Raw genomic sequence first — 25,656 nt, 5'->3', positions numbered from 1 at the left:
AGCGGTGGGGAACAGCCGGGAAAGGCTCCTGCGAGAATTCGGGATATCAGCGAGGCAAGAGCCGCGCCCAGGTCAGAAAAGAGACCGAGGGAGCAGGGAGGGGATCGGGAGAAGCTGCACGGCGTGAGGTGCCCAAGTCAGGCTGATGTGCAAGTGCGGAGCGGGGCTGGGGAGGACAACGGGACCCAGACCCGGTCCCGGTCCCGGTCCCGGTGTCCCGGGAGAACGCGCGCGGTGCATGCTGGGAATTGTAGTTCCCGGTGCTACCGCGCCCATCACGTGACCAGCGCAGGGCCAATCGCAGCTGCCCGTGTGTCGCCGTGGCAACCGGCCGTAAACAAGATGGCGGTGGAGGAGTGAGTGAGGGTCTGTGGAGGGCGGGGCCCCCCCAGAATCCCCCCCAGATTGGGGTATCCCCCTCTCCAGACTGGGGTATTCCCCCCCAGATTGGGATATTCCCCCCCTGAGATTCGGATATGCCCCCCAGATTGGGATATCCACCCCCCAGATTGGGGTATTCCCCCCAGATTGGGGTATCCCCCCCAGATTTGGGTATTCCCCTCTCCAAACTGGGGTATTCCTTCCCTCAGATAAGGATATGCCCCCCCAGATTGGGGTATCCCCCCGCCAGATTCGGCACAACCATGTTCTTTCTTTACCTGCTTTTGTAGGAGCTGTGTCCAAGCACTGACCTGTTTTCTTCCTCCTTCAGGAGCTGCCAGGCTGTCTCCTAGGACAAGGAATCCCTGCAGGGCACTGCCCACTCCTGCTCGGGGAGGGGCACATGGAGGGTAAAGCCCCGCGCTGCTTTGGGGGCTCGGGGGGTGTTTGGTCACAGCCCGGCCAGACCCGCTCCTGTGGCCCCTTCTTGCACACACAACGAGTTAGTGACACCAGGAACCGAGGGATTCCTACCCAAAAATCCTCCCAGGATTTCTGGCGTGGGGTCCCTGTGCACCCCAACCCTGCTCCCTGTGTTTGTGCTTTCAGGTGCAGCTCACGCTGACATGGAGCTCGTGTCCTCTCTGGCTGAAAAAATCTCTCTGTTGCAACAAAAAATAGAGAAACAAGCACAAGAAATCCAGCAGAAGGTAAAAGCCTCTTGCTGAGCCTGCTCTGTCCCCTGCCACAGGAGTTTCACCTTGTGTGGGCTCGACAGTTCATCTGTTAATTACCCAAATGAGCCCTTCACAAAGCACCAGAGCAGTGGGATCAGCCCTTGGGTGCCAGAGGGGACAGTCCCTGCTGGGATTTCTTGCACCAGTGACCCTCAGCACCCTGGCACTAAGATCAGCAGCTCTTTGGCTTCAGAATTTCTGGTTTTTTCCCCCTGTGGTGCTGCATTCCCCCTTTTGTTTTCTGAAACAGCAGCTGCTCACACAGCAGAGCCGTCCCTGAGCATCCCTCTCTGCATCAGAATAGAATAAGTACCCCGTAAAAGCTTAGAGTTAACGCCTGTTTTGTTTGTTTTGGGTTTGTTTGGTTTTTTTTTTAAGGAGTGGCTGCAGAGATGCTGGTTTTGTTTCTAGATCAGCCCCTCCCTGCAGGCCTGAGCAGGAGCATCTCCTGCAGATGGGTCACCTATTCCTGGAGTTCTCTGCTTATCCCACCCCTCATTTCAGCCTAATTGAGGTGTTTGTGGGGTGATTCAGCCCTTGTGGCCCTTTAGCCTGTGCCTGGGGGGGGTGAGAGGACCTGCACCAGCCCTGAGTAATTGTGCAAACTGTGCCTGGAGGTGCTGAGGGCCAGCCCTGACCCAGCAATTGTTTGTTCTGCCCTTGAAGGACGGGAGGATTGCTGAACTCGAGGAGAGGATAAAAACTCTTCAAGAAGGAGAAGGTAAAAACTGTTCTACCTTTGGCAGCCGTGGGAGAGCTGCTGACTCGGGGTAGGGCAGATCAGGCTTGGTGCCTCTCTGAGCTGCCCAGGAACTCCTGTTGTGTGTTTCTCTGGTGCAAACATCATTTCCTGACCTGTTCTCTGTAAGTTTCTAAGTTCCCTTGAGTGTAAACCCAACCACAGACACACGAGGATGGTGAGAAAACCCAGTTCAAACAGGAAAGTTGAGAGAAACCAAAATCCCACGTGGAATCTCCCGCGGGATTCCAGGTCCAGCCTGGCTCTGAGCTGAGCCCGGTGAGTCACTGAGTCTCTCCCCTGCTCAGTTCCCTGGATCCAGCAGCTTCCCAGCCCAGCCCACACACGTTTCCTGCCAGGCTCAGCTCTTCACGGTGGGTCAGAGTTGTGGTGAGTTCTCCATTTCCGGAGCACAAAATACAAATATGAACCCACAGACTGTGGGCTGCAGCTCTGCTGTACCGTGCTGCCTCCAGCCAGGAGCCAGCACCCAGTGCAGGGCACTCCTGCTCATTTTGGGCTTTCCAAAGCGATTCCCACCGAGTGGCTGCCAACAGCAGCACTCACATCAGCTCCCGCAGCACAAAACCTTCCCAGGGCTGTTCAAAGCTGCCTTTCAGTCTGTCAGTGTTGTTATCAAACCTGCAGGGTGAATTGTCACCTGTGTCCCAGGGATGTGAGCTCAGTCAGCACAGCAGGTGCTGCCCTGTGTGACACAGGTGATCCCCCCAGCATTTCTTTGAGGATAGAAACATCAGGTTTTCTCTTACAGATGCTTTTGACTCATGCAGCACGGCAGAACTGGAAATGAGGTGCATTCAGCTGCAGAGCCAGGTCTGGGAGATGGAGGTGAGGCTGCTCTGCTTGCCCTGAGCCAGCTGCTCCCTTGGTTTGAGATCTTTGCAGTCCCAGCCTGGCCCTTGTCAAGCTGCCCTTTGATCACCACAGCCCTTCACCTCTCAGAAGGAGCAGGTTGGATGTGAGCAGCAGGGCAGATTTTAAACACACAAACACCTGGGCCTGCTGCAAGCTTCATTCTGATTTCCAGGGCTGTAGGAAAGTTCAGCTCCTGCAGCCTTGGCAGCTTCCTCTGCCCCTACAAACCTTTCCCTTTCCCCTGCTGCTGACAGAGCTGCTGGCAGAGTCAGTCTGCCTGCCAGGGCCAAGGACAAACCCCTGACACCTCTCTCTGCCCCTCACAGCCACAGCTGACCACTCTCAGGCTCCCATTTCCACTTTTCTGCCCTGCCTTTCCTCCTGCAGCGCTTCCTGAGTGACTATGGGCTGATCTGGGTTGGAGACACACGGGAGCAGCTGGAGGATACAGGATCAGTCCAGGCTGAGGAGGAGCTGCCAGCAAGGAACCTCTGCAAGCTGGGTAAAGCAGCAGCACTGGTGGCTGAATGCTCAGAGAAGGGAGGGTAGATAAGCACCAAAACCTCAAGATCTGGGTCTTCAGAATTTGGGATGCTGTGCCAAGATTTTCACATCAATCCCTCTTAGGGGACACAGACATGGAGCAATCTCACAGGAGCTCAGCAGAAGGTTTAATTTTATATCCCTGTACTTTGTACACCCTTCTGGGGGAAGAGGAGAGAACCTGATGGCTCAGCCCTTCAGGAGGAGACTCACAGCAGCTGTTTCCTGCAGAATTCACAAACCCTGCACATTTGAGGCTTGACTGCTCTAATGGCATTGACACAGAGTGGGTGGAAAGCAGAATCAGGTGCTTTGTGTACATAGGAGCTGTAGTAACTCACCCACAGGGCCTGGCTCTATCAGGGAGTGTTGTTTGCTTTTCCTGCCAGCCACTGTGCCAGGTTTAATTGAGACCTGACTCTGCAGTCTGAGGTCCAAGCAGCTTTGGCAGTGTCCTTAGGAAGTGGTAACAGAGGAAAAAAAAAGATTATTTAGACATTGGGCCAATGCTGCTTCCTAACCACCACACAAATACTGGAACTAGACCTTCCCTTAGATGCAGGAGGGGAGAGACAGAGGGAGATCAGCAGAAACAGTTTTTGGTTTCAGCTCACTGACTGTTTTCAAGGGTATTTCCACATCATCCTTTAGCAACTCATAAAAAAAGCAGAACAACTAAGAACTTTAACTTAATTTAGATCTTTTCTCTCATTTTCTTTTCTGATTTCATTCCTCTGTTGCGTCACAACCCTTTTAGTGCTTCACCCTGCTGCCCTCACACAGGCAGACAAACATCCTGGCAGAGTCCCTGCCCTGCTGTTTACACTGGCACCTGCTCAGCACCTGTGCCCTGATCCATTGATCCAATCTGGCTAATCCAACTGGTGCAGTTGCTGATGCTGCAGGCCCAGGGGCAGCACAGGGCTCCTGGGAGGATCAGCAGGGCCAGGAGCTGCTCTGGAGCTCTGGGCTTGCAGCCCTGCAGCCTCTGCCCTGCCCTTGTGGTTTAGCAAGGATGGGGAACCTGGCCCAGCAAAAGGTTGCACCACGTTCTGCAGAAGTGTGAAGGGCAAAGCACAGAAATGTCAGGGCTCCAACACCCCTAAATTCACACTGAGAAATCTGTTCCCCTGTAACTCTGCTCCCTGTGCCACAGGTGCTGTTTGCAGAGCCCAGGTCGATTTTGATTTAATCCTGGAGAACATTAAGGATCTGAACTCGCTGGTGGGAGAGGGCATTTGTCAGGTGGAGCACACGCCCCGGGGGGCTCGGCTGAGGGGGCCCCAGCCCCTCCCTCTCACCCTCTACCAGGACGGGATCGTCGTGGGACACGGAGCCTTCCGAGCCTACCAGCACCCGGGGACACAGGTGGGGCCAGGGCTGAGAGGGGACAGGGGACAGGGCTGAGAGGGGACAGGGGACAGGGCTGAGAGGGGACAGAGCTGAGAGGGGACAGGGCTGAGAGGGGACAGGGGCCAGGGCTGAGAGGGGACAGGCTGAGAGGGGTCAGGGCTGAGAGGGGACAGAGCTCCCCCAGGGCAGGGGAGGGGGCTGAGAGGGGATAGAGCTCCCCCAGGGCAGGGGAGGGGGCTCCTGAGCTCTTCTCAGCCCTGCAGAGGAGCCCACTGCACACCTGCATCCCCACTTAGAGCCTTGTGCAGGCAGGTTGAGGGATGGAGATGCTGTGGAGATGTCTTGGGTCAGACCTTTTGCACGGCCCCAGCCCCACAGACAGGAGCAGGCAGCAGAAAGGTGAGCTGAGCTCCACAGGAAGGCTGAGGTGTGAGCAGGAGCTCTGCTCTTGTTTCAGCAATGCCTGCAGGACATCATGGATGGATATTTCCCCTCCGAGCTGCAGCCACGCTACCCCGATGGGATCCCCTTGCAGGCAAGTGCCACACCCAGATTTTGGCTGTGGAATCACTCTCCTGCTTCCCAAGGCAGCTCAGGTTTCCTTTCAGCCATCTGCTGGAGGGTCCCCAGAGCAGGGCAGGGTGAGGGTCGTGCTGCTGTGTGTGTTTGTGCTGCAGGTGTGGCTGGGATGAGGGAGGGCACCTGCAGCAGCCGTTACAGGAAATGTTCAGCATCAAGGCTGGAGGGTTTCTGTGCCTCAGTGAACCTGCCTTGGCACAGGGCTTCTGAGAGCACAGCAGGCTCTGGGAGAAGCAGCACAGGCAGCAAAATAAGAGCTGTGTCACAAAGAGGAGGGAAGAAAGTTCTCAAATAGTTTCCCTATTAACGTGAGATGGAACAAGTACCTTTTAAAGAGGATGACATGAGAGTTTATTTTGCCACAGTTTAAATGGATTTGGCCACCTGAGGTTCTCTTGGGTCCCAGTTTTTGATTTCTCAGAAATGGCAAAGAGCCAAAGCCACTTTTGGAGGCAGAGAGCCTCAGAGGACTCAAATCTAGGACTTGGAGGGCACCTGAAATGTCAGCAGGCACAAGCAGAGGCTGGACTTTGGCACAGAGAAACCAGGGCACAGCTGCATGGACAGGACGTGGTCAGGGCAGCTGGGGAGAGCTGGAGCTGTGCAGTTACACAGGAGTCACAAGGGAGGGGGATTGGGCAGAGCTCTGGGGACTCTGGCTCCCTGTAACCTGTGCATCATTGGTTTCATTGGGGTTTACAACTGCTGCTTGTCATTACTGTGGGGTTCTTGGGTTCTGAAGCAGCAAGAGGAGCTTGTGCAACAGCCAGATCTGCTTACAGGTCATTGACAGGAGGGATGTGGTGTTTCAGAAGTCAGACCTTCCAGGGAGCTTTCCTGGCCTTGGTCACGTGCTGGGTACTTCAGAATCCAACCAAGTGCAGGAAATCTCTGAGATCCCAGGTAAAATCTTAAACCTGCCTCAAAAATGCAGCTGGTTGTTGAGGAGGAGGATTCTTAAACCTCACCAGGGCACTGCAGGGGAATGTGAGGGTCTCAGCAAGGAAAGCAACACTTCTGGGTCAGGAGCTGGGGGCCAGGATCCTCTCAGCACCAATCCTGCTTAAGAATGAGACATGACAAGTAATAAAAGAATATAAATTCAGCAGGTTTCCAAAAACAGATCTGTCCTCTGCCTTTCTGAGAGGCCAAGCTCCTTCCACCTTCACCATGTCAAAGGATGCTGAGGGAACCCTGTAGGCCTGGGGGGAGAAGTGCTTGCAAACACTGCTCCTCTCTCCTGCAAGCTCATTCCAAAAATGTAGATATTGTCAAACCAAGTCACCCTAACTACTAATATGGGACAGTTTCTCTTCAGACTTTCACAACACAATATGGGACATCCAAGGCCACAGATTCCTCATTTTGCTTCTAGACACCCACAGTCTGTGTAAGCAATATCTGACAGGGTTGGGAGGTCAAAGTCAGTCAGAGAGACAGAAACCATGAGAGCATCACTAATATCACTAATATATGTATCACTCATGAGAAACAGCTGCCTGGTTACACACAACTGTGCTCAGTCACCTCAAGGTTAAAGCTAAATATCCCCTTTATCCAAGCAGTAAAAAAAAAAAAAAAAATTGGAAATTGTTCAAGCAAAAGGGAATGGACACCTACAAATACACCCTCACGAGGTGAAAAATGCCCAAGTCTGTAGAAATGGTGATAGTCCCAGTTTTTCCCAGCAGAGCCACCTGCCTGCTGTGCATCCCAGCTGTGCACTGAGCAGGCTGTTCTCACTGATGGTGCTGACAAAGATTTAGTGGGGCAGAAAATGGGGCAGACTCAGGGAGGAACCCAAGAGCTGCTTTAGCCTCGCTGGGGTGCTGAGAGCTCTGCCTGTTGGCTGCTGCTCTCTCCTTTCACCCCACCAGCCTCTTCTGGGGGCAGGGTGTGTGTCACAGAGGTCCCAGGTGGATGTATCTCCCCTCTGCTCTGCCAGGTGCCCCATCCTCCTCGGGGCAGGCTCCCACTGAGCCTCCCAAGCCCCCAGAGCACAGAGGGAGAGGGGGCAGAGCCCGAGGCGTGGCTGGAGCAGCACTGCAGGTACCAGGGACCCCCAGACACCCCCAGGAGGGGAGCAGGGGCCATGTCCTGGACTCTGCTCCCTGTAACCTCCCAGAGGCTGCACCAGAGCACACGTGGCACTGGCTGCTCTCCCTGACACTCACCTGCTTTGTTGCAGGGCTCTGATGGGCAGCAGAGCAGCAAAGAAATCCTGGTGGAAACACCTGGGCTGGCTGCCCTGGAGAGGTGCAGGTACAGCCCCCACCCCCTGCCCTGCCAGCATATCCTCTTCCTCCTGTTTCATCACTGCAGGTTTAGTTCAGCTGAGGAAGTAAATGGATTTTCCCCTTTGAGACCTTAGAAATAGCTAGACAAAAGGCCAAGTTTGGTCCTTTGGGAAAACCACTCATTTTTCATGACAAATGTGGCATATTTTACATCTCTAACAAAAAGCTTCTGTTGTTCAAAATGTCACTTATTTATGTGAAAGTGTTCCCAACAGCAAACCAAGGCCTAAGAGTTTGAAACCATTGAAAGATCTCTTTGCAATCATATTAAATGGGAGAACCCCTCCAGGAAACTGATGCCCAGGTGGGAGGTCTCACTAACAGCATTTTTCCACTCAGTCTTCTGGCAAGCCAAGACCCAAATAGCTAATGAAAAAAAAAAAAAAAACCAAACCCAAGCAGATTATTTTTAATCAAAGAAGTAGGGCAAAGTACTTAGCAGACAGCCCTGGTTTAAAATGAAAAAGCTAAAAAAGCTCCATAACCCTCCTGAAGGCACCTTCAGGCTGGGGAAGCACAGCAGCAGTGGGTCAGTCTGGGCCTCGCTCACCCCAAGGACACTCCCAAACATTGATCTGCTCTCCCTGGCTGGGTCATGGAGGCTCTGCCTGCTGAGTGCAGCTCATTCGGGGCTGACAGGATTTCTGGTGCCCAGGCTGAGGCTGGACAGGCTCAGGCTCAGGCTCAGGGCTCAGGGCTCAGGCTCAGGCTCAGGCTCAGGGCTCAGGCTCAGGGCTCAGGCTCAGGGCTCAGGCTCAGGGCTCAGGCTCTGGCTCAGGCTCAGGCTCAGGCTCAGGGCTCAGGCTCAGGGCTCAGGCTCAGGGCTCAGGCTCTGGCTCAGGCTCAGGTTCAGGCTCAGGGCTCAGGGCTCAGGGCTCAGGCTCAGGGCTCAGGCTCAGGGCTCAGGCTCAGGCTCAGGGCTCAGGCTCAGGGCTCAGGCTCAGGGCTCAGGGCTCAGGGCTCAGGGCTCAGGCTCAGGTTCAGGCTCAGGCTCTGGGCTCAGGCTCTGGGCTCAGGGCTCAGGCTCAGGCTCTGGGCTCAGGCTCAGGCTCTGGCTCTGGCTCTGGCTCAGGGCTCAGGCTCAGGCTCTGGGCTCAGGCTCAGGCTCTGGCTCTGGCTCAGGGCTCAGGCTCAGGCTCAGGCTCTGGCTCAGGGCTCAGGCTCAGGCTCTGGGCTCAGGCTCAGGCTCTGGCTCTGGCTCTGGCTCAGGGCTCAGGCTCAGGCTCAGGCTCAGGCTCTGGGCTCAGGGCTCAGGCTCAGGCTCTGGGCTCAGGCTCAGGCTCAGGCTCAGGCTCTGGCTCAGGGCTCAGGCTCAGGCTCAGGGCCAGGCTCAGGCTCTGGCTCAGGCTCAGGGCTCAGGCTCAGGCTCAGGCTCAGGCTCAGCCTCCCGCAGGCTGCGGATCCGCTCCGAGGGCGGCGAGCGGCGCTACGAGCTCAGGATGCTGCTCTCGGACACCATCGGGGACCTGCGCCAGCACCTCGCCCACATCAGGTAACCAGGGCCCCCTCCCCTCCCTGCCTGACCCTGCAGAGCCCCCAAAAGGGTCCTGGAGCTTCAGACCTGGGCCTGAGCTGGGTCACGGCCCCAGCCCTGTGCCCAGCTGGTGCTCTCCAGGCAGCAGTGCCAGGCTCCTGAGCAGCTCAGAGCACCAGAGATCAACTTCTGTCCTCCCAAAATTGCCATCAGATCCAGGCCCATCGCTGCCTTTGCCTCCTTCAGCACTCACCCAACTTGTGCCACCCTTCCCAAGGTGCTGGAAGCTTTTGCTTGGCTCAGCCAGCTGAGTCCCAACTCATTTAATGCTGCACCAGGGCTCCCTCAGCCTGTTGGGGACAGCTCCAGGTGGCTGAGGGCCCCCTTTGCTCTCCCCTCTTCCCACTCCTGCTGCAGGCCATGGCCTGGCTCGCTGCGAGCCCAGGATGAGCTCAGTGCTGGGGGGATGCTCGAGCTCCTTGCTCCCCCTGCAGCTGTGCAGGCTGCTCTGTGCCTGGCTGGCTGCAGTTTGGGCTGGAAGCCCTTTTTTCTGCTCTTGCATAACCACAGCTGGAGCAGTCAAAGCATCTCAGCAAAACCTTGGGGGATCCCGTGAGCAGAAGATTGTGCTGTTCTTTCCTAGGGGTGGAAACTTGGACTCGTATGAGATCATCAGCACCTTTCCCCAGAGGGTGTACATGGACAACTCCAGGAGCCTGCAGGAATGTGGGCTGGTCCCCAGTGCCTCCCTGCTGCTGAGGAGGAGAGACCCCTCCCAAAACACAGCCTAAGAGCTCCTCACCCCCAGCTCTGCACAGGCAGAGCTGCCTCTCACCTTACCCAACCTGCCCTGGCTGGGAAAAAGGGAGAGGTTTTCTTTCCAGATTTAGTTTCACTGTGCCATTACCTGGATGGAGAAGAGCTCAGAGCAGCCATTTGGCAGAGGGGCCAGGCCCAGTCCTGCTGCCTCACAGTGGCTGCTGTGCCCCAGGACAGGAGGGTCCCAGCACAGGGACAGTTCATGAGCTCACCTGGGCTCCAGGCCTGGCTCCTGACCCCTGCCCAGGGGAGCCTGCCAGCTTCTCTGTAGTTCCTTAGCTGTGCTCAGGGACTCTGGAGCAGCAGGATGGACACACAGCCAGGGACAGTTTGCTTTCTACAGCTGCTCCCTACAGATTTCACCTGCAGACACCAGGGCACAAACCAGCTCCGTTCCACGGTCTCTGCTGGAGCTGAACCTGAGGGCCTTGAGCCATTGCAGTGCTGGGGCTGAGCCAGGCTGGAGTCAGCCAGGAGATCCTGCTGCTGTGTTTCCTGTACGTGCACAGCTCCTTCCCTTGGACAGCCCCCAGCTCAGCGGCCCCGGCTCCAGCCTGCCTGCAGGGACCCGCCCTGCTCCTCCCGGGATGCTGCAACAGGACACCGTGTCACTGGAGACTGCATAATCCCCGTGTCTCTGCCCAGCCCTGAATAAAGCATCTTCCTCCCTCTCCTCTGGGCTGGGGCTGCACTTTTCCCTTTCCCTTTCCCCAGCACATTCTTCCCATTCCAGCTGTGACAAGCTCTCACTTGACTCCCAGCTGACAACACTCCCACTCATGCGAGGCAGAGCCCCAGCCCTCGCTGAAGGCTCCCAATAAATCCCTTTCTTTCAGCTGCAGTTCCCACTTCCTTTAGATTTCACTGTTGCTGTGGAAGCTCGGGGTGCCCAGAGCTCTTCCCAGACCCCTCTGACCAGAGCTGCACAACCCAAACACAGGAAGCAAACACAGCTCCCCATGAGCAGTGACTCAACCCACACAGCTCTCCCTCAGCTTCCTCCTTTTTTCCACCTGTAGCAGATCCAGGAGCAGCTGTTTCCCTGCTCCTCTGTGTCCTGCTCTAGGCAATCTTTGTGCCAAGGGTTTGTTTTGCACTCCCACATCTGGCTGAGGCTGTCCCTGCCCCTGGCACCACGCAGAGGAGAGGAATGCTCAGGTACCTGTGGAGGACACTGAGACACGTCCCTGGAGCCTTTGATTAGCAGCAGCAATCTAAGGTGTTAAAGATCTTTGTGCCAGGCTGCAGCAGCACGTACAACTCACTCAGCTTCTCAGCTGGAAATGACTCACAAGCATGGGTAGGGTGATGTTTAACCTGTAGCCAAAATAAAACCGAATTTAAAAGAAATGCAAAGAGTAGCACGGTGAAAGGTACAGTAACATTTAATAGCATCTCAGAAGACAACACTGGTTATAAACTTGCTTTTTGGCAGGAAAACAAAATGCACTTGGTCCAGGATTGCAAAAAAGCCAACTCAAAGAGGAGAGATTGGACAGCTGGAGCATCAGCTGTTCTGGGGCAGCCCTGAGCCATTAATGCTCACCAGGGAGTCTGGTCAGGGTGGAGGGTGGCCAGAGCAGCACAGATCCCACTCCCAGCCCCACCCATTCCCCTAGGCAGCTCCACCATGGTGGGCACTCAGACCCCCGATTCTGTGCAGTATTTTTGCATTAAATTAAGACAAAAAAACCCCAAAAACAACAAAACCAAAAAAACCCCAACAAAACAAAAAAAACCCTTTACTTAGTTGCCATAATCTCTGCAGTTGAGATGAAGAATAGGGAAAAAGAGGAAAAGAAGAGGAAGTGAGGCAGCAGAATTTACAATTTTAACAGCAAGTGGGAGAAGTGGGAAGTGCCATGCAGCCCTAAGCCCTTCCCTCCCGAGGCAGGGGAGGGGGCTGAGGGCCAGGGGCACCTCTCAGAGCCCCGGAGGCTTTGCTGGTTACAGAGGCACTGGAAGCTGCCGTGAGCCAGGCCCAGCTCTGCTCACAGGCCAAGCACAGAGAGCATTACACTTTCTTTGGATCCCTCTGAGATGATGTCGGGGTTAGGCAGGAGGGAGTCAGAGGCAGCTGCAATGAGGAGTTTTGGTCATGGGTTTTCCCTGTGCTGGGATATGAGTGGTGGTGCCAGGACAGCGCTGACAACCTGCAGGTGGAGGAGGTTGGAGATGAGGGCGCTCAGGAATGCAGGTAGAGTCCAGGAGGGGAGGGGGAGCAGGGCTCAGGCCAGCTTCAGGAACTCCTGCAGAGTGTTCTGCTCCACAGCTTCCACAAAGAGCTCGTAATCCTGCAGGGAAACACCACAGGGTCGCTCACAAGGCAGAAGGATCCCTAAATCCATGGCACAAACTGGTTCACAGTGCTGGGTGTGCCCAGCATGACAGGACAAAGTGGGCACCCAAAATCCCTGCCTGGGTTCCCCTTTTCCCCAAGGCAAACAGCCCTGAGTCCTGGCAGCACCTGATCCCCACACCTCACAAGAAATAACTTACAAGGCATCTTAAACATCTGCAGCAGAGCCAAGGGCAGGACATCACCCCCCCAGCCCAGGGTGCCAACGAGCCTCACCCCGCAGTACTGGTCCCCGTTGACGATCTGAGGTGGGATGGCTTTGGGGTTGCCTGCCTTGGCCCTCATCTCCTCCCGGAGAGCGTTGTCCTGGGAGATATCCACCAGCTCGTACTTGATGTTCTTCCCATCAAGGATTCGGGTTACTTCGCTCTGTTGGGATTTGATCTGGAACGCGGGTGGGAAGAGCAGGATACGGGGAGATGGAGAGGAGCCCCGAGGGTGGGCACACACCCGGCGTGCCAGCCGGGCTCGGCACAGTGCCCGGCCCGCCCGGAGCGTGGCTTTGGGGACAGATGGGGACGGTGCAGCGCGAGCAGGGAGGGGGCAGCGAGGATGGAGCGGGGGGGCTGTGCTGCCGCACGGAGGAGAGACACCCACCCCGGGGAGAGGAGCCCCGCCGCCCCCGGCCCGCTCACCTCCCGGGAGCCGGTCACCGACGTGCTGTAGACCTTGAGGGTGCTCATGGTGCGATCGCGGCCGCTCCCAGCGCTCAGCCCGGCCGAGGGAGGGACGGGCGCAGGGATGGAGGGAGGAGCGGCAGCCCCGCCGCCGCCCGGCATGTGACTGCGGGGGCCAATGGGGCCCGCGGCACCGGGCATGCGGCATCGGCACCGGGGACACCGCCCCGCGGCACCGGGGACACCGGCAGCGGCACCGGGGACACCGCCCCACGGCACCGGGGGACAACGACAGCGGCACCGGGGGGAAACCGGCAGCGGCACCGGGGGGACAACGACAGCGGCACCGGGGACACCGGCAGCGGCACCGGGGGGACAACGACAGCGGCACCGGGGAGTGACCGGGCACCGGGGGACAACGACAGCGGCACCGGGGACACCGCCCCGCGGCACCGGGCATGCGGCAGCGGCACCGGGGACACCGCCCCGCGGCACCGGGGACACCGGCAGCGGCACCGGGGGGACACCGGCAGCGGCACCGGGGGGACAACGACAGCGGCACCGGGGACAACGACAGCGGCACCGGGGGACACCGGCAGCGGCACCGGGGGGACACCGGCAGCGGCACCGGGGGGACAACGACAGCGGCACCGGGGGGACAACGGACACCGGAGACACCGGCAGCGGCACCGGGGAGTGACCGGGCACCGGCACCGCTCGTGTCCCTCCCCGCCCTGCACGGCCTCGCACGAGTGGGTCAGAGCAGCTTTATTGATACTCCAAACACTCGGTACAGATCGTGAGGCTTTGCTGGTGCAGAGACACGGGGCACACCGAGGGGACATGCGGCACGAGGAGCGGGGACACTGCCCTGTCCCTCCGGCGTGTTCTGTAGCAAAGGGCCCGAGATTTGCCCTGCAGCAGCAGCAAACAGCACATGGCATCACCCTCCGGGCCAGAGGGCTCGGCTGTGCAGGAGGCTGAGCAGAGCACATGTGCCCGTGGAGGGGACATGGGACCTGGGCAGCCCAGCTGGTGGTTTCAGCCACGATAAACTCATCTCACAATCATCTCTGCAGGGCCAGAGGGCAAACCTGGCCCCCCACAGCACCTATGAATGAAATCTTGCACCCCCAAATAAAGGGGAGAAGGAGATGGTGCCCAAAGCCCCATAGAACCTGCAGGAGCCAGCAAAGCTCCCGACAATCAGAACAAACTGCTTCAAAAACACCCCTGAAAATGTGTTTTTACTGAGTACAAGCACCAGCAGCCTGGGGACAAACACAGCTAGGAACAGAACACCCAGGGGGAGAGCAGGACAGACAGACAGACACTGCCAGGCACACACTGCTGTGTGCTCCCTGTGCAGGACACACCAACCATTCCTTGCCACCGTCCCCCCACGGTGGCCAAACACCGGGAACAAAACAGATTTGGTCTTAAAATTTTAACACAAAGGAATAACAAAGGCATTTCTGCCAAACCCAGGGCTCACAGCCCCAGCAAGAACCAAGAGCAGCCAAACAACACAACTGTCAGCAGGATTTTTCCCTGTCAGAACTTGGCATCTTGCTCTTAACTCAAGACAAAAACCGAAGTTGCACCCTCGTACTCAGCACTGTAAAGGTGTCACTGGGGTTAGGGAGGGCTGTGGGCAGTGAAACTGATCCCCCAGTGACTCATTTAGAAATCCCATTACTTGCAGAGGAGCAGGGAAGGAGGGACAGGGCTGTGACAAAGCCCAAGTGGCCACTGCCTTGCAGGAAGAGCTCCTGTGCCACCCCCTCCACAGCAGGACCAGTATGGCTTTGTCCCAGTAAAGCAGAGGTGTCCCCATGGGCACAGAGGCTCTTAGAGCATCTGGCAGCAGCCACAGACACTTGGGGCTCCCCTGGATTGTCTGTGATGGCTCTAAAAGGCTGTGAGAGGCAACAGCAGCTCCTCACCTGCCAGTGGATGCATTAGGCACAGAGCAGAGTGGGGGCAGAGGGCTCTTGCAGCTCATTAAGGCACTTCAGCATCAATCCATGTCCTCTGCAGTCTGAATCACAGCCCACTCCCAGTGCTGTTGCAGGGGGACAAAAGGCTTAAGGCTTCTGGGGTAACAGTGCCCAGGGGGAGTTTCCACAGTTGCTTTATTCCTCAACTGCTGCTGGCTGCTGAAAGACCCTGGTTGCATTCAGCTGAGGAAAGCAGGTCCATCAGTCCAAGGCAGCAGCATCTCAGGAAATGGCAGCAGTGTAACTGGCACACCTGCCTGCCTGTGGAATCCACATACCCCAAAAACACCCTGATAACCCTCTGGTCCCACTGGTCACACAGGACCTGCACAGGGAGGTTATCAGCAAGACCAGGGCACACATTTCCTTTTAGCTGTGATTTTTAACTGCCACATTTGCATGTTCAGCATTTGACATGCCTGGAAGGCAAGGCAGAATTCATCTCCCAGCATCAGAGACCAGAGCAGCTCCAGCAAACACAGCATAAAACACATTCCACAAGATCAAAGCTACTGCAAAGGCTGACACCAAAGCCCTGAATTATCTCACTCAGCCAGTCAGCAGCTGAACACTTCTGACAACAAACCCCCTGATTGCTCCCAGATCAGATAAATCTCACATCCTGTACCCGAGCTGAGGGGTGATAAAGTGCTGAACAGATTTAGGGTTGTAGGAGCACAAGACTCCTGAGAGTTTCAAGTCTTCATTCCCTGTCTTACTTTGGGAGTGTTCTTTACTGGGTGATGCAGTTGTCTCCCATGTCCTGAGCATATCTGTCAGATATTGCAGTCCTCAACTCTTCCACCTCTTTGTGAAGCTGTTTTACCTCCACCAGTTTCTTGGCCAGTCCATCAGGGCTCAGCAGGTCATCCTTCTCCTTCACAGGGTACTGCACAGCTGTGGGGTCAGAGAAGGGAGTTTCCTCACATGCAGTTCTCAGCAAGGATCACACACATTTGCAAGCCAGCCAGAAAAACCAACTCACATTTGCAAAAGAGGTTCTACTTAGCATTCAGTTATTACAACATGCACCTTTGAGCAAGCCAACCACAGAAAGAGCAGTCAGAAGGCCAGAAAGAGAACTTTCCATGCTCTGTGTGAGTTACTTCTGCCACAGCACAGGAAGGGAAGGGTTTGTTCTGCCATCACTCAGAAGGAAATGCACTTACAGTGAATGCCCAGGAGCAGAGAGAGGTTGGGGTCCTTGCCCTGAGCCCTCTGGGTGACAATGCTGTAGACAGACTGTAAATCCTGCAGGCAGCTGGCCAGCTCCCCGTGCAGCTCCTGGGCCAGGTGGGCTGTGTCAGCAGGCAGGGGCTGGGCTGTCAGCTGGGCCTGCTGCAGCTGCTCCTGCAGTGTCAGGTTCTTCTCAATCAGGTCCTGGTTCTGCACAGACAGCTGGACACACAGACACAGTGTCAGTGGGCACCTGGGGCAGCACTGCCATGCTAAAGGCACCTGAGCTGGTTTGCATCCAGCCCTGCAGGCCCTGCCCAGGGGAGCCAGTGGCACTCCCAGATGGGAACTGGATCAAATGGGAAGTGCCCAGTGCAGGAAAAGCTTCCAGGAGCTTGTGCACCCCAGCAGGGGCTGTGCCTTGCCCCTGGGAGTGGGTTCTGCCCAGCCCTTCAGCCCAGGCTGTGCCTGCACTCCTGTTCTGCTGCCCCCAGCTGGCTCCTCCATCCCATCCCCATCAACTCCCCGAGGCACAACCAGCTTCTCCTGCTTCCCAGCTCCTTTCACAGCCCTGACAGGACAACTCACTAGCAGGAAGCAGGAGAGATTGAGCTGCTGACTAAATTCAGGGCCTTGCTAAAAGACAATGCATCCATTCAGTGCTACAAAGAGCCCCTGACCTCTTTGACAGCAGCCCGGAGAGCACTTTCCCTTCTCATCCCCTCCTCCTTCAGAGCTTGGCTTGTCCCCTCTTCCTGGGCCACCCGTTCCTCCAGGTTCTGCAACACACCACGGGAACACAGGAATTTAACACATTTCACAGCACATTCTCAAATCCTGGGCCCCTCCCTGTCACCTCTCACCTTGATTAGCAAGGATAACTGCTCCATCTTCTTCTGCCTTTTGTCCACAATCTGCAGTTAAAAGCAGAGATGTCAGAACTGGCCACACAGATCCAATAATAACAGCAGGAATCTTCTTTCAGTAGGAGAACATCTCTCTTTCCTGTCCACTTACTGCTCTAATCACAGATGCTCTTAGGAGTGGACTTGGATAAAAGGCAGCATTAGATTTATCAGCTAAAACCAGACCAGAGACATTGTATTTTTGTGGTTTTCCTCTGCACTCTTCTGCATTCTGCATTTCTCCCCAGCACTACTGCAGAAGTGTGTGGTTATCACACCAAGAACAGCTTCTAGAAACCTGCAGTCCAGAATTTCAGGAACTGCTGCTTCAGTGCCATTGTGTCTTTGAAAGTCCCTGATTCCATCTGAGTGCCTGGTGTGAGTCAGTGGAAGGAAAAATGTGTGACTCCAGACTGAGACATCCCTTTACCTTCTTGAGACAGTCAAACTCCTTCTTCAGAGACTCATGTTCCATGTTCTGCCTCTCCCCATCCTGGGCAGGGGGTCCTCTCTTTGCATTCTTTGCATGCTGCTGCAACTTGTCCTGCAAGCTGCAATTAGCAGAACACCGCAGGGGAAAAAACGAAAAAAACAGTTTTATTTATGATCTCTCCCTTACTTTAAGGGGGGAAACAATATGAGGAGTGAAATTAATTTAATATCAAATATCAGTATTGCCCTGTTTGCATCCCAGCCCACACTTCCAGGGCTGTGCATCACCTTGTCAGCAATTCCTGCAGGGTCAGGATGAAGCTGATCCCTGACTCCTACCTGTGCACAGTGGACTGAAGCTCCCTCTCCTTGTGTTTCTGGGTTTCAAGCTGCAGCTCTTGCTCCCTGAAAGCAGCCTGGACATCTCCAAGCTCTGTTTCCAGTGCCAGCACTGTTTCCTGCAGGGCAGTAGCTTTCAGCTCAGATTCCTTCAGCTGCAACAAAAGGGGAATAAATGATAACAAATAAACAACAAAACAGTCACCTGAGCAAGTGTGTGAAGAGGCACCATTGGAACTCAGAGGAAGTTTCACCTTCTGACTCTGTTGCTGGTGGTCCTCAAGGGTTGGAAGATCAGCCAGGTATCGTTCCAGGGTCTCAATTCTCTGCTGTCTCTCTTTGTTTTGTTCAGATTCCTTCTGGCATTTCTTTTTAAGGTTATTAATGTGTTTGTCTCTTCCCTTTACCTGCAGAGACAGTTACAGACAAGCTTAATTTATTTAATTTCTTATTTATTCTTCAGTCTTCTGTAAGCCCACTCTTTTAACTTTTGGCACACCACACAGTGCCAAAATACAAGATCCCTCTAATTAATTTCTGCTCATTTAGCTAAAGACAGACTTTTTTTGGTTAAAAGAGGAGCCACTGAAATGCTTCTAACTGCAGGAGGAAAGGCTTTTGCTTGTAAACCACAGTCTACAACAGGATGAGAAAACAGCTGCAGTCACAGACTGCCACAAAAAGTTTCACCTCAGCACTACACAAGAAAACACCTTCCCATCTCCAGAGCAACAGGACCATACCCTTTCCTCCTGCTTCTTCAGCTCCTCTGCATGTTTCTGCACTGTCTCCTTCAGAGACTCCCGGAGCAGTTTCACATCCAGCTCTGCAGCAGCCAGCTTCCTCTCCAGCTCCACCTTCTCACTGCTGAGGGACTCAGTCTTCTCTGTGAACTGTGCTCTCAGGAACGTGTTCTCCTGCTGCAGCTCCTGAAGGCAGACACAGCTCCTCAGCCTGGGGGGTCAGAACACCCCCAGGGCTGTGTCCTCAGCCTCCCAATTCCCACACATCCCTCAGCCCACCTGACAAGCTCTGCAATAGCAGCTGGCACTGCTGCCAGGTGTGGGCATCACCAGCACAGCTTCCACCCAAGCCAAGGGCTCAGGGCTGGGAACCTCAGGGGGTGCAGAGGTGATGGTCACTCCACACAGGATCATTTCTAATTATCTGCCCACACCTCAGCAGCAGTGGATGCAGCAGCCATTTCTCACTGACACCTGCAGTACCTGCATCCTCAGCATGCAGACATCTCCATAGGAGGCTGGGCAGCCCAGCAGGGCACTGTGAAGCTGCAGCTCACTCTCCCGGACCTTCTGCTCCAGCTGGGAAATGTACTGCCTCTGTCTGCAACACAACAGGCAATTCACTGCTCCCAGCCACACAGAGCAGCAGCACAGCAGCAGCAGGGCCAGCACTGCACTGCTGCCCCTCACAGGGACAAGCAGAGCAGGAACACAACCCTGCAGCTCTGAGCTCCCCTGCAGAGGAATAAAGTGAACACTTTGACCTTTGTTACAAGCCTTAGTAAGGTTTCTTCCCTTCCCTCCTTTCTAAACCCTTCCCCCAACCATGATAACAGATAAAACACACAAGCCTTGCATGTTTTGGAGGATCCAGCCTGACTCTGGAGCTTAGCAGTGAAATGAACAGATGACTCAAAATAAAGAGGAAAATGGATTTACAGTCCAGATGCTGAAGATACTTTTTCAAAAATCTTGTGCACCACTAGCCTTAGATAAATGTTGTTTGCCAGACCAAAGGCACAAAAACCTAATTTAAAATAAAGGTCTCATAGAGCTCCCAGAAAGTCCTTAAGTAAAAGAGGCAGACATTCTGACATTTCACATAATCATGACATGAGCAGAAATCTTTATCCCTTATAAAACACAGAAAACCAGAACTAAAATTAATTTATTTGAGCCCTTCAAGACAATCATCCTAATTCCAAGAAGGAGAAAAGGTTGTTCTCTAAGGTCCTTATATTGTTCTTTGCAACAAAAGAAGATCAACTGGGAAAATAGACTCTGAGAAATGAACCTTCCTTGGTACTCTCCAAACAGAAATGGACTGGAGTCTTTAAACCACGTGGCAGTCCCAAAGCCTCACCTGTCAATGAGGAGCTCTTTCTCCTTGAGCAGGTTTTCATTGGAGTTCAGGATATTGATCCACTGAGCAGGGTCAGGTGCAGGCAGGGATGGGGAGTACATGGAGGAATGGGGGCAGGTGCCTCCATTTTGTAACTGCAAGAGGAGACACAACAAGGAGGGAATGTCTGTGGCCCACAGGGGCAATTGCAACACTGCTGGAGCTATTTTGCACACTGTGTGCTCATCTGCATGCCAGGGCACGGCTATTTCAGTCTTTGTTGATGTCCAAGAACAAGAAACTTTGCCCAAGCACAACTGGAGATTAACAAATAATTTTAGATCACTGTACTAGCTCACTGGAAACAATTTGTCTCCATTAGGGTACAGCTGGTGGGAGGTGGTAAACAAATTGTTTCCACCTAATAAACTGCAGTTAATTTCACACATTTTTTTAACAAAAAAGTCTTTAAAAAATTCTAGCTATAGAATAAAACTATTCTAGACGCTGTTTAAAACCTCTTGGCATGCTTTTCTTTGCAGTTTGCACCATTTCAGCCCTCGATGTGGCAGGTGGAGCAGCCCTGTAACACAATCCAGGGCTGCTCTGCACACCCAGCGTGTCAAACGATACCTGTGACACCACAGGCTGTAAAAACAGACCCTCAGGAGACTTTGGTGTCACTCAGGGAGAAGCATGAGACATTTTCCCCCAGCTCCTTAGTCTGGGACGACAATTCCTGACCACAGAGCCAGGAAAAGGTTTGAAATTCACACAGTCACAGCTGCCTACCTGCATCTGCTCCACCTGCAGCCTCACTTTGTCCAGCTGCTGCTTCCAGGCACTGAGCTCACAGACTCCCTGGTGGGGGTGCAGTGTGCAGCCTTCCTGCATCCACACTTGGGCTGGGGGAGCTGCTACAGGTTTGGAATAGAAGTTGTTGGCCTGGAGTCCTGCTGGCATCATCCTGCTCCCCCTGGGCCACGTCCCGTCCCGGGGCTGGCTGGCTCCACTGAGCCCCTGTTTGCTCTCTGGCAGCCCCTTGTAATGCTCCTTCCCTGCCTCAGAGCTTGGGGTGAGCTTCTGGCACCTGTGCAGAGGGTCAGTGCACAGACTGTCCAGAAACACAGACTGGTTCAGGGTCTGCTCGATGGCAGGGGTGTCAAACCTCCAGGTGTCTTCTGTCCTGTGATCAGCAGCAGGAGGCCAGGAGTGCTCACAGCTCTGCCCTGCAGCCCTGCAGAGGTGCAGGAGCTCCCTGGGGGGCACCTGGGAGCATTTCCCAGAGCTGAAATCCCCGTTCCTGGGGAGCCCTGGGAGCTCAGGGGCAGAGGCAGGCACGGCAGGCTTTGCAGAGCCCTGCTCCCCTGCAGGGCACAGCTTGGAGGGAGAGGCTCCCAGCGTGGAAGGCATAACGTGGGCTGTTGGAATGGTCACCTGGGTTTTGATGGGATGGAAGGAGGAACTGCTACTGGAATTGCAGAAGTCTAGGGGGAAGAAGAAGAGTGATACTCTTAATTACAGTCCTGAAAATACAATCCTCCAGTGAGCTTTCCAAAATGATTTTAAAAGCAGTTCCTTTCCCACTGAGCACACCCTCCAAACAGCAGCAGCATGACTCAGGCTCACCTGTGCTGCCCCTCACTACAAGTCTCAGGAACCTGCTGACCTTTTCCTACCAAAGGAAGAATCCAAATTTAATCCATATTTTTAATCCTTGTTTTTAAGCTGGAATCAATAACATTATCTTCCTCTAGGTTTAGAAACCAAGTCCTTGGTACTGAATAAAGAGGCTGAGACTTACTGAGCTGAGCACTGAGCCCGTGATCCTGCTCTGCCCGTCCCGCAGCTCAGCGACTCCAGAGTGTGAGCAGAGCTAGCAGGAGCCTCCCCTGAGGCCATGGTGAGCCTGCAGCATGCTGAGCCCAGGATCTGCCCCTGCAGCTCCTCAGCACAGCAGGGCAGAGCCTGTCCTAGAGCTGCAGCAATGCTTCTCTCACCTACAGCCACAGGAAGTGAGGCAGGGCTCCCGTGCTGCACCAAACCTGGCTGCAGGCAGCTCGGGGTTATTCTTAGCAACTCTCAGATTTCAATACAGCAACAGCCAGGGCTGAGAAAGGCAAACAGCAAACTGCCTGTTCCCACTCCTTGTCCTGAGACGTTCTGTGTGGCAGAAATTCCAGCTTTCTCCCAGGAACACTTGATTTCCTCATGGCTTTGGCCAAAGGCCCATCCCCATGTGATGCTCCAACAAGTCACCTCCCACCTGTTTGTACCCTCCAAGCACTGCTAAAACATGAATAAACACTAGAGTTTGAATACAGCCCAAATCAGACTCTGCAGAGACCAAAACCATGCTACAGGAGAACTGTCACAATGAAGGCACTCGATCTTTTCATCAAAAATTATCAGTGAGGGCAGAAAATCTCTCAGCCAGTGCTTGGCTGTGCCTGGGGACTCCAGAGAACACCATGCTGCTGGTCAGCTGTGAGCACGTTCACCTTGGCAAAGAGAAGGGACAGCACCATTTCCTTTTACAGCCCCTAAATTTATCCCCTGGTGTTACTGTCAGGAACACGAGTTCCCTGAGCAGCACGTCACGTGTGGGTGCTGCAATCAGCTCCTGGGCTGTGCTGAGGGTCCTCACAACAACATTTCTGACTCCAGTCCTGAGCTCAGGCTGCCTCAGCAGCAGCCAGGGCTGCAGGTCACCCTCAGCTCTTACAGCAGGGCTGGGACATCACCAGTGCTCATCACAAGGGCCATTTCCCAAAGGGAAACCACCTTCCCTGTCCCCACCTGCCCAATGGGTGTTTTATTATCCTGAGACAGGCCTGATGGAACACTTTAACATCTGCTAGTGTAATATTTCTAGCAGTGCTTCCAACAGCCAGGCCTGCTGAAGCCTCCATTTCACTGGCACATTATTGAGATTTACAGCTCTTTCCAAAGGCTTCCTGGAAAACAAAGATGTGTGTGAAGTGTTTAAGGAACACCACAAAGTCCCTCATTGCTGAAAAGAGAATTAATGAAGATAAGAAAGAATTGCTAGGACCAGAAATTTCACAGTGTGCCTCAGCTGAAGGCCAGGCTGCAGAGTTCTCAGCTCCAACACTGCAGAGCCAAACACTTCTGCACAAAGGCACCTGTACACTATTCTCTTAAAAAAAATATATTAAAATCACACAACAGACTTGCTGATACATCACTCACTGGACAATAAGAACCAGCAAGGTGGCTTTGGGTCAGTTAAAAGCACTGCAGTGAGGCAATAACTAAGCTCAGAGAAACAGTCAGCCCCCTCCTCACTCTGCTACATCCCAGCCACCTGGATTTGGAATGGCTCCAGGCATTCTGACAGGCTGTGCCCTGCAGGGGTGCCACTCTGAGCCCTGGTGCCCCTCACCTTCAGTGCTGTCTGAGCAGGAGGTGCCAATGCCCCCATCCCCACTCTCGGCCACGCTGGGGCAGCGGCTCGGGTGGCCCTGGCACTTCACAGCCAGCATCACTGTCTTCCACTCAGTCTCCAAAAACCTGCTCTTCTGACAGGTGGTGGGCTCTGGAGAACAAAAACAGGCATATTTATGCTTTCATTAAGCCATACGTAATTACTCCAAACCCCAAATTGGGCCTTGCCCCGCTCCCCGTGTTCCTGTTAATTTTTTTGTTGTTGTTGTTGCAAAAGGAAATGGCAGGAAGCACAGGGAAGTAAAATAATATCAACAGGAGACTGAAAAACAATCTTGGTGGGGAAGTGAGAATGCAGAAGCTGTAAATTATATTGCCATTGATTGGTTTGGTCACATTACACCCAGCTGGTGCTCTGGCTAAAGAGCAGCAGCACAGCAAAACTGGGCAAGTTAAAGAGGTGTATTTACATTAAAGAACTCTCCCAGATTCATCAGCTACCATCTAAGGGAGAAATTCCTTATCAAATGATTGCTGGAAAAGCAGGCAAGGGTAGAAAATAAAGAGTTTTTTGAACAAAAAGCTTCTGGTAGAGAATCCTGTGAGGGCCATGTGTCTCCTCAGAGAAACTGAAACAGGATCTGACAGCAGCAGGGCTTTGGAGAAAGGACTGAAAGGACTGTCCTTACCCACAGGATTCTTCTGCAGCAGCCTCAGCTCTGGATCCTTCTCAGGAGCAGCCATCTCATCTATCTAGAGAACTGGATAAATGAATAAAAATCTTATTTTAAGTGAGTCTAATCCACACCCTGTTCCCACTAACCAAGCACACAGCAGCTGTCCATCAGAGCAACACAGCATTTAATATTTAATTAGCTTCTTCTCCCAATAATATCTGTTTTCCCTGTAGCAACACTTAAAAGATAAAAAAAAACTTGCAGGTTTTCTTTGTGCCTGAGAAAGGAGAATTCCTGTTTGCACTGTTCTCCAGGTATTAAGCAGCACCTTTCAGCTGTTATCCCCAAGGCAGGTATTTATTGAGCATCTGTCACCACGGTACCTGCACGCTGAATCTGTGTCTAGAGAAACTAAACATTTCTCTTTAAAAGTCTTTACTCTCAACCAGATCATTTCTGCCCTCTGTAGAGGTCACTGAGCAACTACACGAGGGAAAAAGTCCTTCAAAAATGAACCTTTCTGTACCACGAATAGCAATCTTTATCTGCCCAGTGTTTGGGTTCATTTATCTATTTCTCTGAGTGCTTCAGACAGTGAATTTCCTGTCTCTGATAATGCAAGTGCAATTTACACCTGCACAGTGGAAATTCAAGGTCTTTGCAAACCCATACTCAATCCTCAACCAGCAGCTGTTACAGATTTTTGTTAAACTGATTCAAAGAGCTCAGGGAAGACATTAATTCCTAGAACACATTCGTATACACAGATGGTACAACCTGGGAATACAACAGGATAATAAACCAGAAACAGCATTTCAGTCAGCAAAGAAATGAAACACTTCTACATAAATGTAGTACTTATTATGGTTAATTCAGGGATAGTTAATTTCAGCAGATATGGCCAATGTTAGGTGAATTTCTGAGGGGCTGGAGGTCCCGCTCCTTGCGGGTAGTGTGGGGGGACAGCCCTGAGGGTCTGGGGGCTCCGTCCAGCACACCTGAGCCAAAGGCGGCGGGGCGGAGGTGCCGGGGCCGCGGGCCCGGTCCCTGAGGGGGAGCGGCCGCCGGTCCCTGAGGGGGAGGCCATGAGGAGCTGAGGGAGCGCTCCCTGAGGGGCTGGAGGGGCCGGGGTGCGGTGCGGGTGTGGTGCCGGTGGCCAGTGGCGGTGCCCGGTGCCGGTACCGTGTGGGTCCCGGTGCCGGTCCCGGTCCGTCCCTCACCTGCCGCCGCCGCCGCGCCTCTCCCGCCACCCCCGCGCGCCGCGACCGTTACCTCCGCCGCCGGGGGCGGGGCTCAGAGGGGCGGGGCTTATCAGCATATCAGCCAATCAAACTCTTTGACCACGCCCCTATATTTATTTAATTGGCTCTCCTGAACGTTGTCCCCGCCCCCCCCGCACCGCACACGGAACTGCGGGCTCTGGCGGAGGAAGAGTGGCCGCGGGCGGCACCCGTAGGGCGGGCGCTGAGGGGGCTCAGCCTGGAGAAAGGGGAGATCGGGGGAATCGTCTTGATTTCCACAATTCCCTGACAGGAGGAACGATGGGACAAGAGAAAACGGCCTCAGGTTGCACCTGGGGAGGATGAGGTTGGACGTCAGGAGGAATTTCTAGTGGAAAAGGTGGTCAAGCACTGGCACAAGCTGCCCAGGGCACTGGTTGAGTCACCATCCCTGGGAGTGTCCAAAAACATGTGAATGTGGCACTTGGGGACGCGCTTTAGTGGTGAACGCGGCAGTGCCGGGTCTCTTCCAGCCTAAACAATTCCATGATTTGATCATTTCAGCGCCAAGAAAAACCACGGCACGACCAGGCTTTGTGAACACATTTATTTACAGCAGAAGAGCCCGTGGCCGGGCCGC

The 25,656-nt window shown here is 54.2% G+C and overlaps 3 protein-coding genes across 5 annotated transcripts; 1 reads left to right on the top strand and 2 right to left on the bottom strand.

Moving 5' to 3' along the window:
* The first annotated feature begins 322 nt into the window (after nucleotides 1-322).
* UBXN11 (UBX domain protein 11) lies at nucleotides 323-10,041 on the top strand. The gene is made up of 13 exons (XM_079325772.1): nucleotides 323-356; nucleotides 713-791; nucleotides 991-1,091; nucleotides 1,785-1,839; nucleotides 2,630-2,706; nucleotides 3,121-3,235; nucleotides 4,433-4,644; nucleotides 5,087-5,164; nucleotides 5,991-6,111; nucleotides 7,154-7,257; nucleotides 7,397-7,470; nucleotides 8,899-8,997; nucleotides 9,623-10,041. The coding sequence occupies exons 2-13, from the start codon at nucleotides 785-787 to the stop codon at nucleotides 9,768-9,770; spliced, it is 1,191 nt and encodes a 396-aa protein (XP_079181898.1). The 5' UTR covers nucleotides 323-356; nucleotides 713-784; the 3' UTR covers nucleotides 9,771-10,041.
* A 1,124-nt stretch (nucleotides 10,042-11,165) lies between these two features.
* On the bottom strand, nucleotides 11,166-13,015 carry SH3BGRL3 (SH3 domain binding glutamate rich protein like 3). Its single transcript, XM_079325769.1, has 3 exons — nucleotides 12,793-13,015; nucleotides 12,374-12,541; nucleotides 11,166-12,092 (listed from the first exon to the last, which is right to left on the bottom strand). The coding sequence occupies exons 1-3, from the start codon at nucleotides 12,973-12,975 to the stop codon at nucleotides 12,027-12,029; spliced, it is 417 nt and encodes a 138-aa protein (XP_079181895.1). The 5' UTR covers nucleotides 12,976-13,015; the 3' UTR covers nucleotides 11,166-12,026.
* A 989-nt stretch (nucleotides 13,016-14,004) lies between these two features.
* CEP85 (centrosomal protein 85) lies at nucleotides 14,005-25,080 on the bottom strand. 3 transcript variants are annotated; one of them, XM_079325703.1, is made up of 14 exons: nucleotides 25,017-25,080; nucleotides 23,809-23,880; nucleotides 23,118-23,270; nucleotides 20,504-21,198; nucleotides 19,733-19,866; nucleotides 18,853-18,970; nucleotides 18,370-18,555; nucleotides 17,881-18,033; nucleotides 17,627-17,781; nucleotides 17,286-17,406; nucleotides 16,814-16,864; nucleotides 16,631-16,729; nucleotides 15,944-16,172; nucleotides 14,005-15,671 (listed from the first exon to the last, which is right to left on the bottom strand). In XM_079325703.1, the coding sequence occupies exons 2-14, from the start codon at nucleotides 23,861-23,863 to the stop codon at nucleotides 15,508-15,510; spliced, it is 2,313 nt and encodes a 770-aa protein (XP_079181829.1). In that variant the 5' UTR covers nucleotides 23,864-23,880; nucleotides 25,017-25,080; the 3' UTR covers nucleotides 14,005-15,507. The 3 variants fall into 3 exon arrangements, with proteins under 3 accessions (XP_079181829.1, XP_079181831.1, XP_079181830.1); XM_079325705.1 differs by having other exon boundaries at nucleotides 21,516-23,270; nucleotides 25,017-25,041; XM_079325704.1 differs by having other exon boundaries at nucleotides 23,809-23,872; nucleotides 25,017-25,033.
* Between the last annotated feature and the right edge of the window lie 576 nt (nucleotides 25,081-25,656).

The sequence above is a fragment of the Erithacus rubecula genome (genome assembly GCF_903797595.1).
Source record: "Erithacus rubecula genome assembly, chromosome: 23".
Lineage (NCBI taxonomy): Eukaryota > Metazoa > Chordata > Aves > Passeriformes > Muscicapidae > Erithacus > Erithacus rubecula.
The sequence above is the reverse complement of the archived record's forward strand: the minus strand, read 5'-3'. Positions and strand labels throughout refer to the sequence as shown.

Bases quoted from the DNA above. Each gene is read 5' to 3' on its own strand.
- SH3BGRL3 (XM_079325769.1), bottom strand. From the start codon at position 12,975: ATGCCCGGTGCCGCGGGCCCCATTGGCCCCCGCAGTCACATGCCGGGC. The intron at 12,542-12,792 runs GTGAGCGGGCCG...CCCGCGTTCCAG, and splicing joins CGGTGACCGGCTCCCGGGAG to ATCAAATCCCAACAGAGCGA. The intron at 12,093-12,373 runs GTGAGGCTCGTT...GTTTCCCTGCAG, and splicing joins ACGGGGACCAGTACTGCGGG to GATTACGAGCTCTTTGTGGA.
- CEP85 (XM_079325703.1), bottom strand. From the start codon at position 23,863: ATGGCTGCTCCTGAGAAGGATCCAGAGCTGAGGCTGCTGCAGAAGAAT. The intron at 23,271-23,808 runs GTAAGGACAGTC...TTTGTTCTCCAG, and splicing joins GCTGCAGAAGAATCCTGTGG to AGCCCACCACCTGTCAGAAG. The intron at 16,730-16,813 runs GTGAGAGGTGAC...GGTGTGTTGCAG, and splicing joins AGTTATCCTTGCTAATCAAG to AACCTGGAGGAACGGGTGGC.
- UBXN11 (XM_079325772.1), top strand. The intron at 2,707-3,120 runs GTGAGGCTGCTC...TTCCTCCTGCAG, and splicing joins GCCAGGTCTGGGAGATGGAG to CGCTTCCTGAGTGACTATGG. The intron at 4,645-5,086 runs GTGGGGCCAGGG...CTCTTGTTTCAG, and splicing joins ACCAGCACCCGGGGACACAG to CAATGCCTGCAGGACATCAT.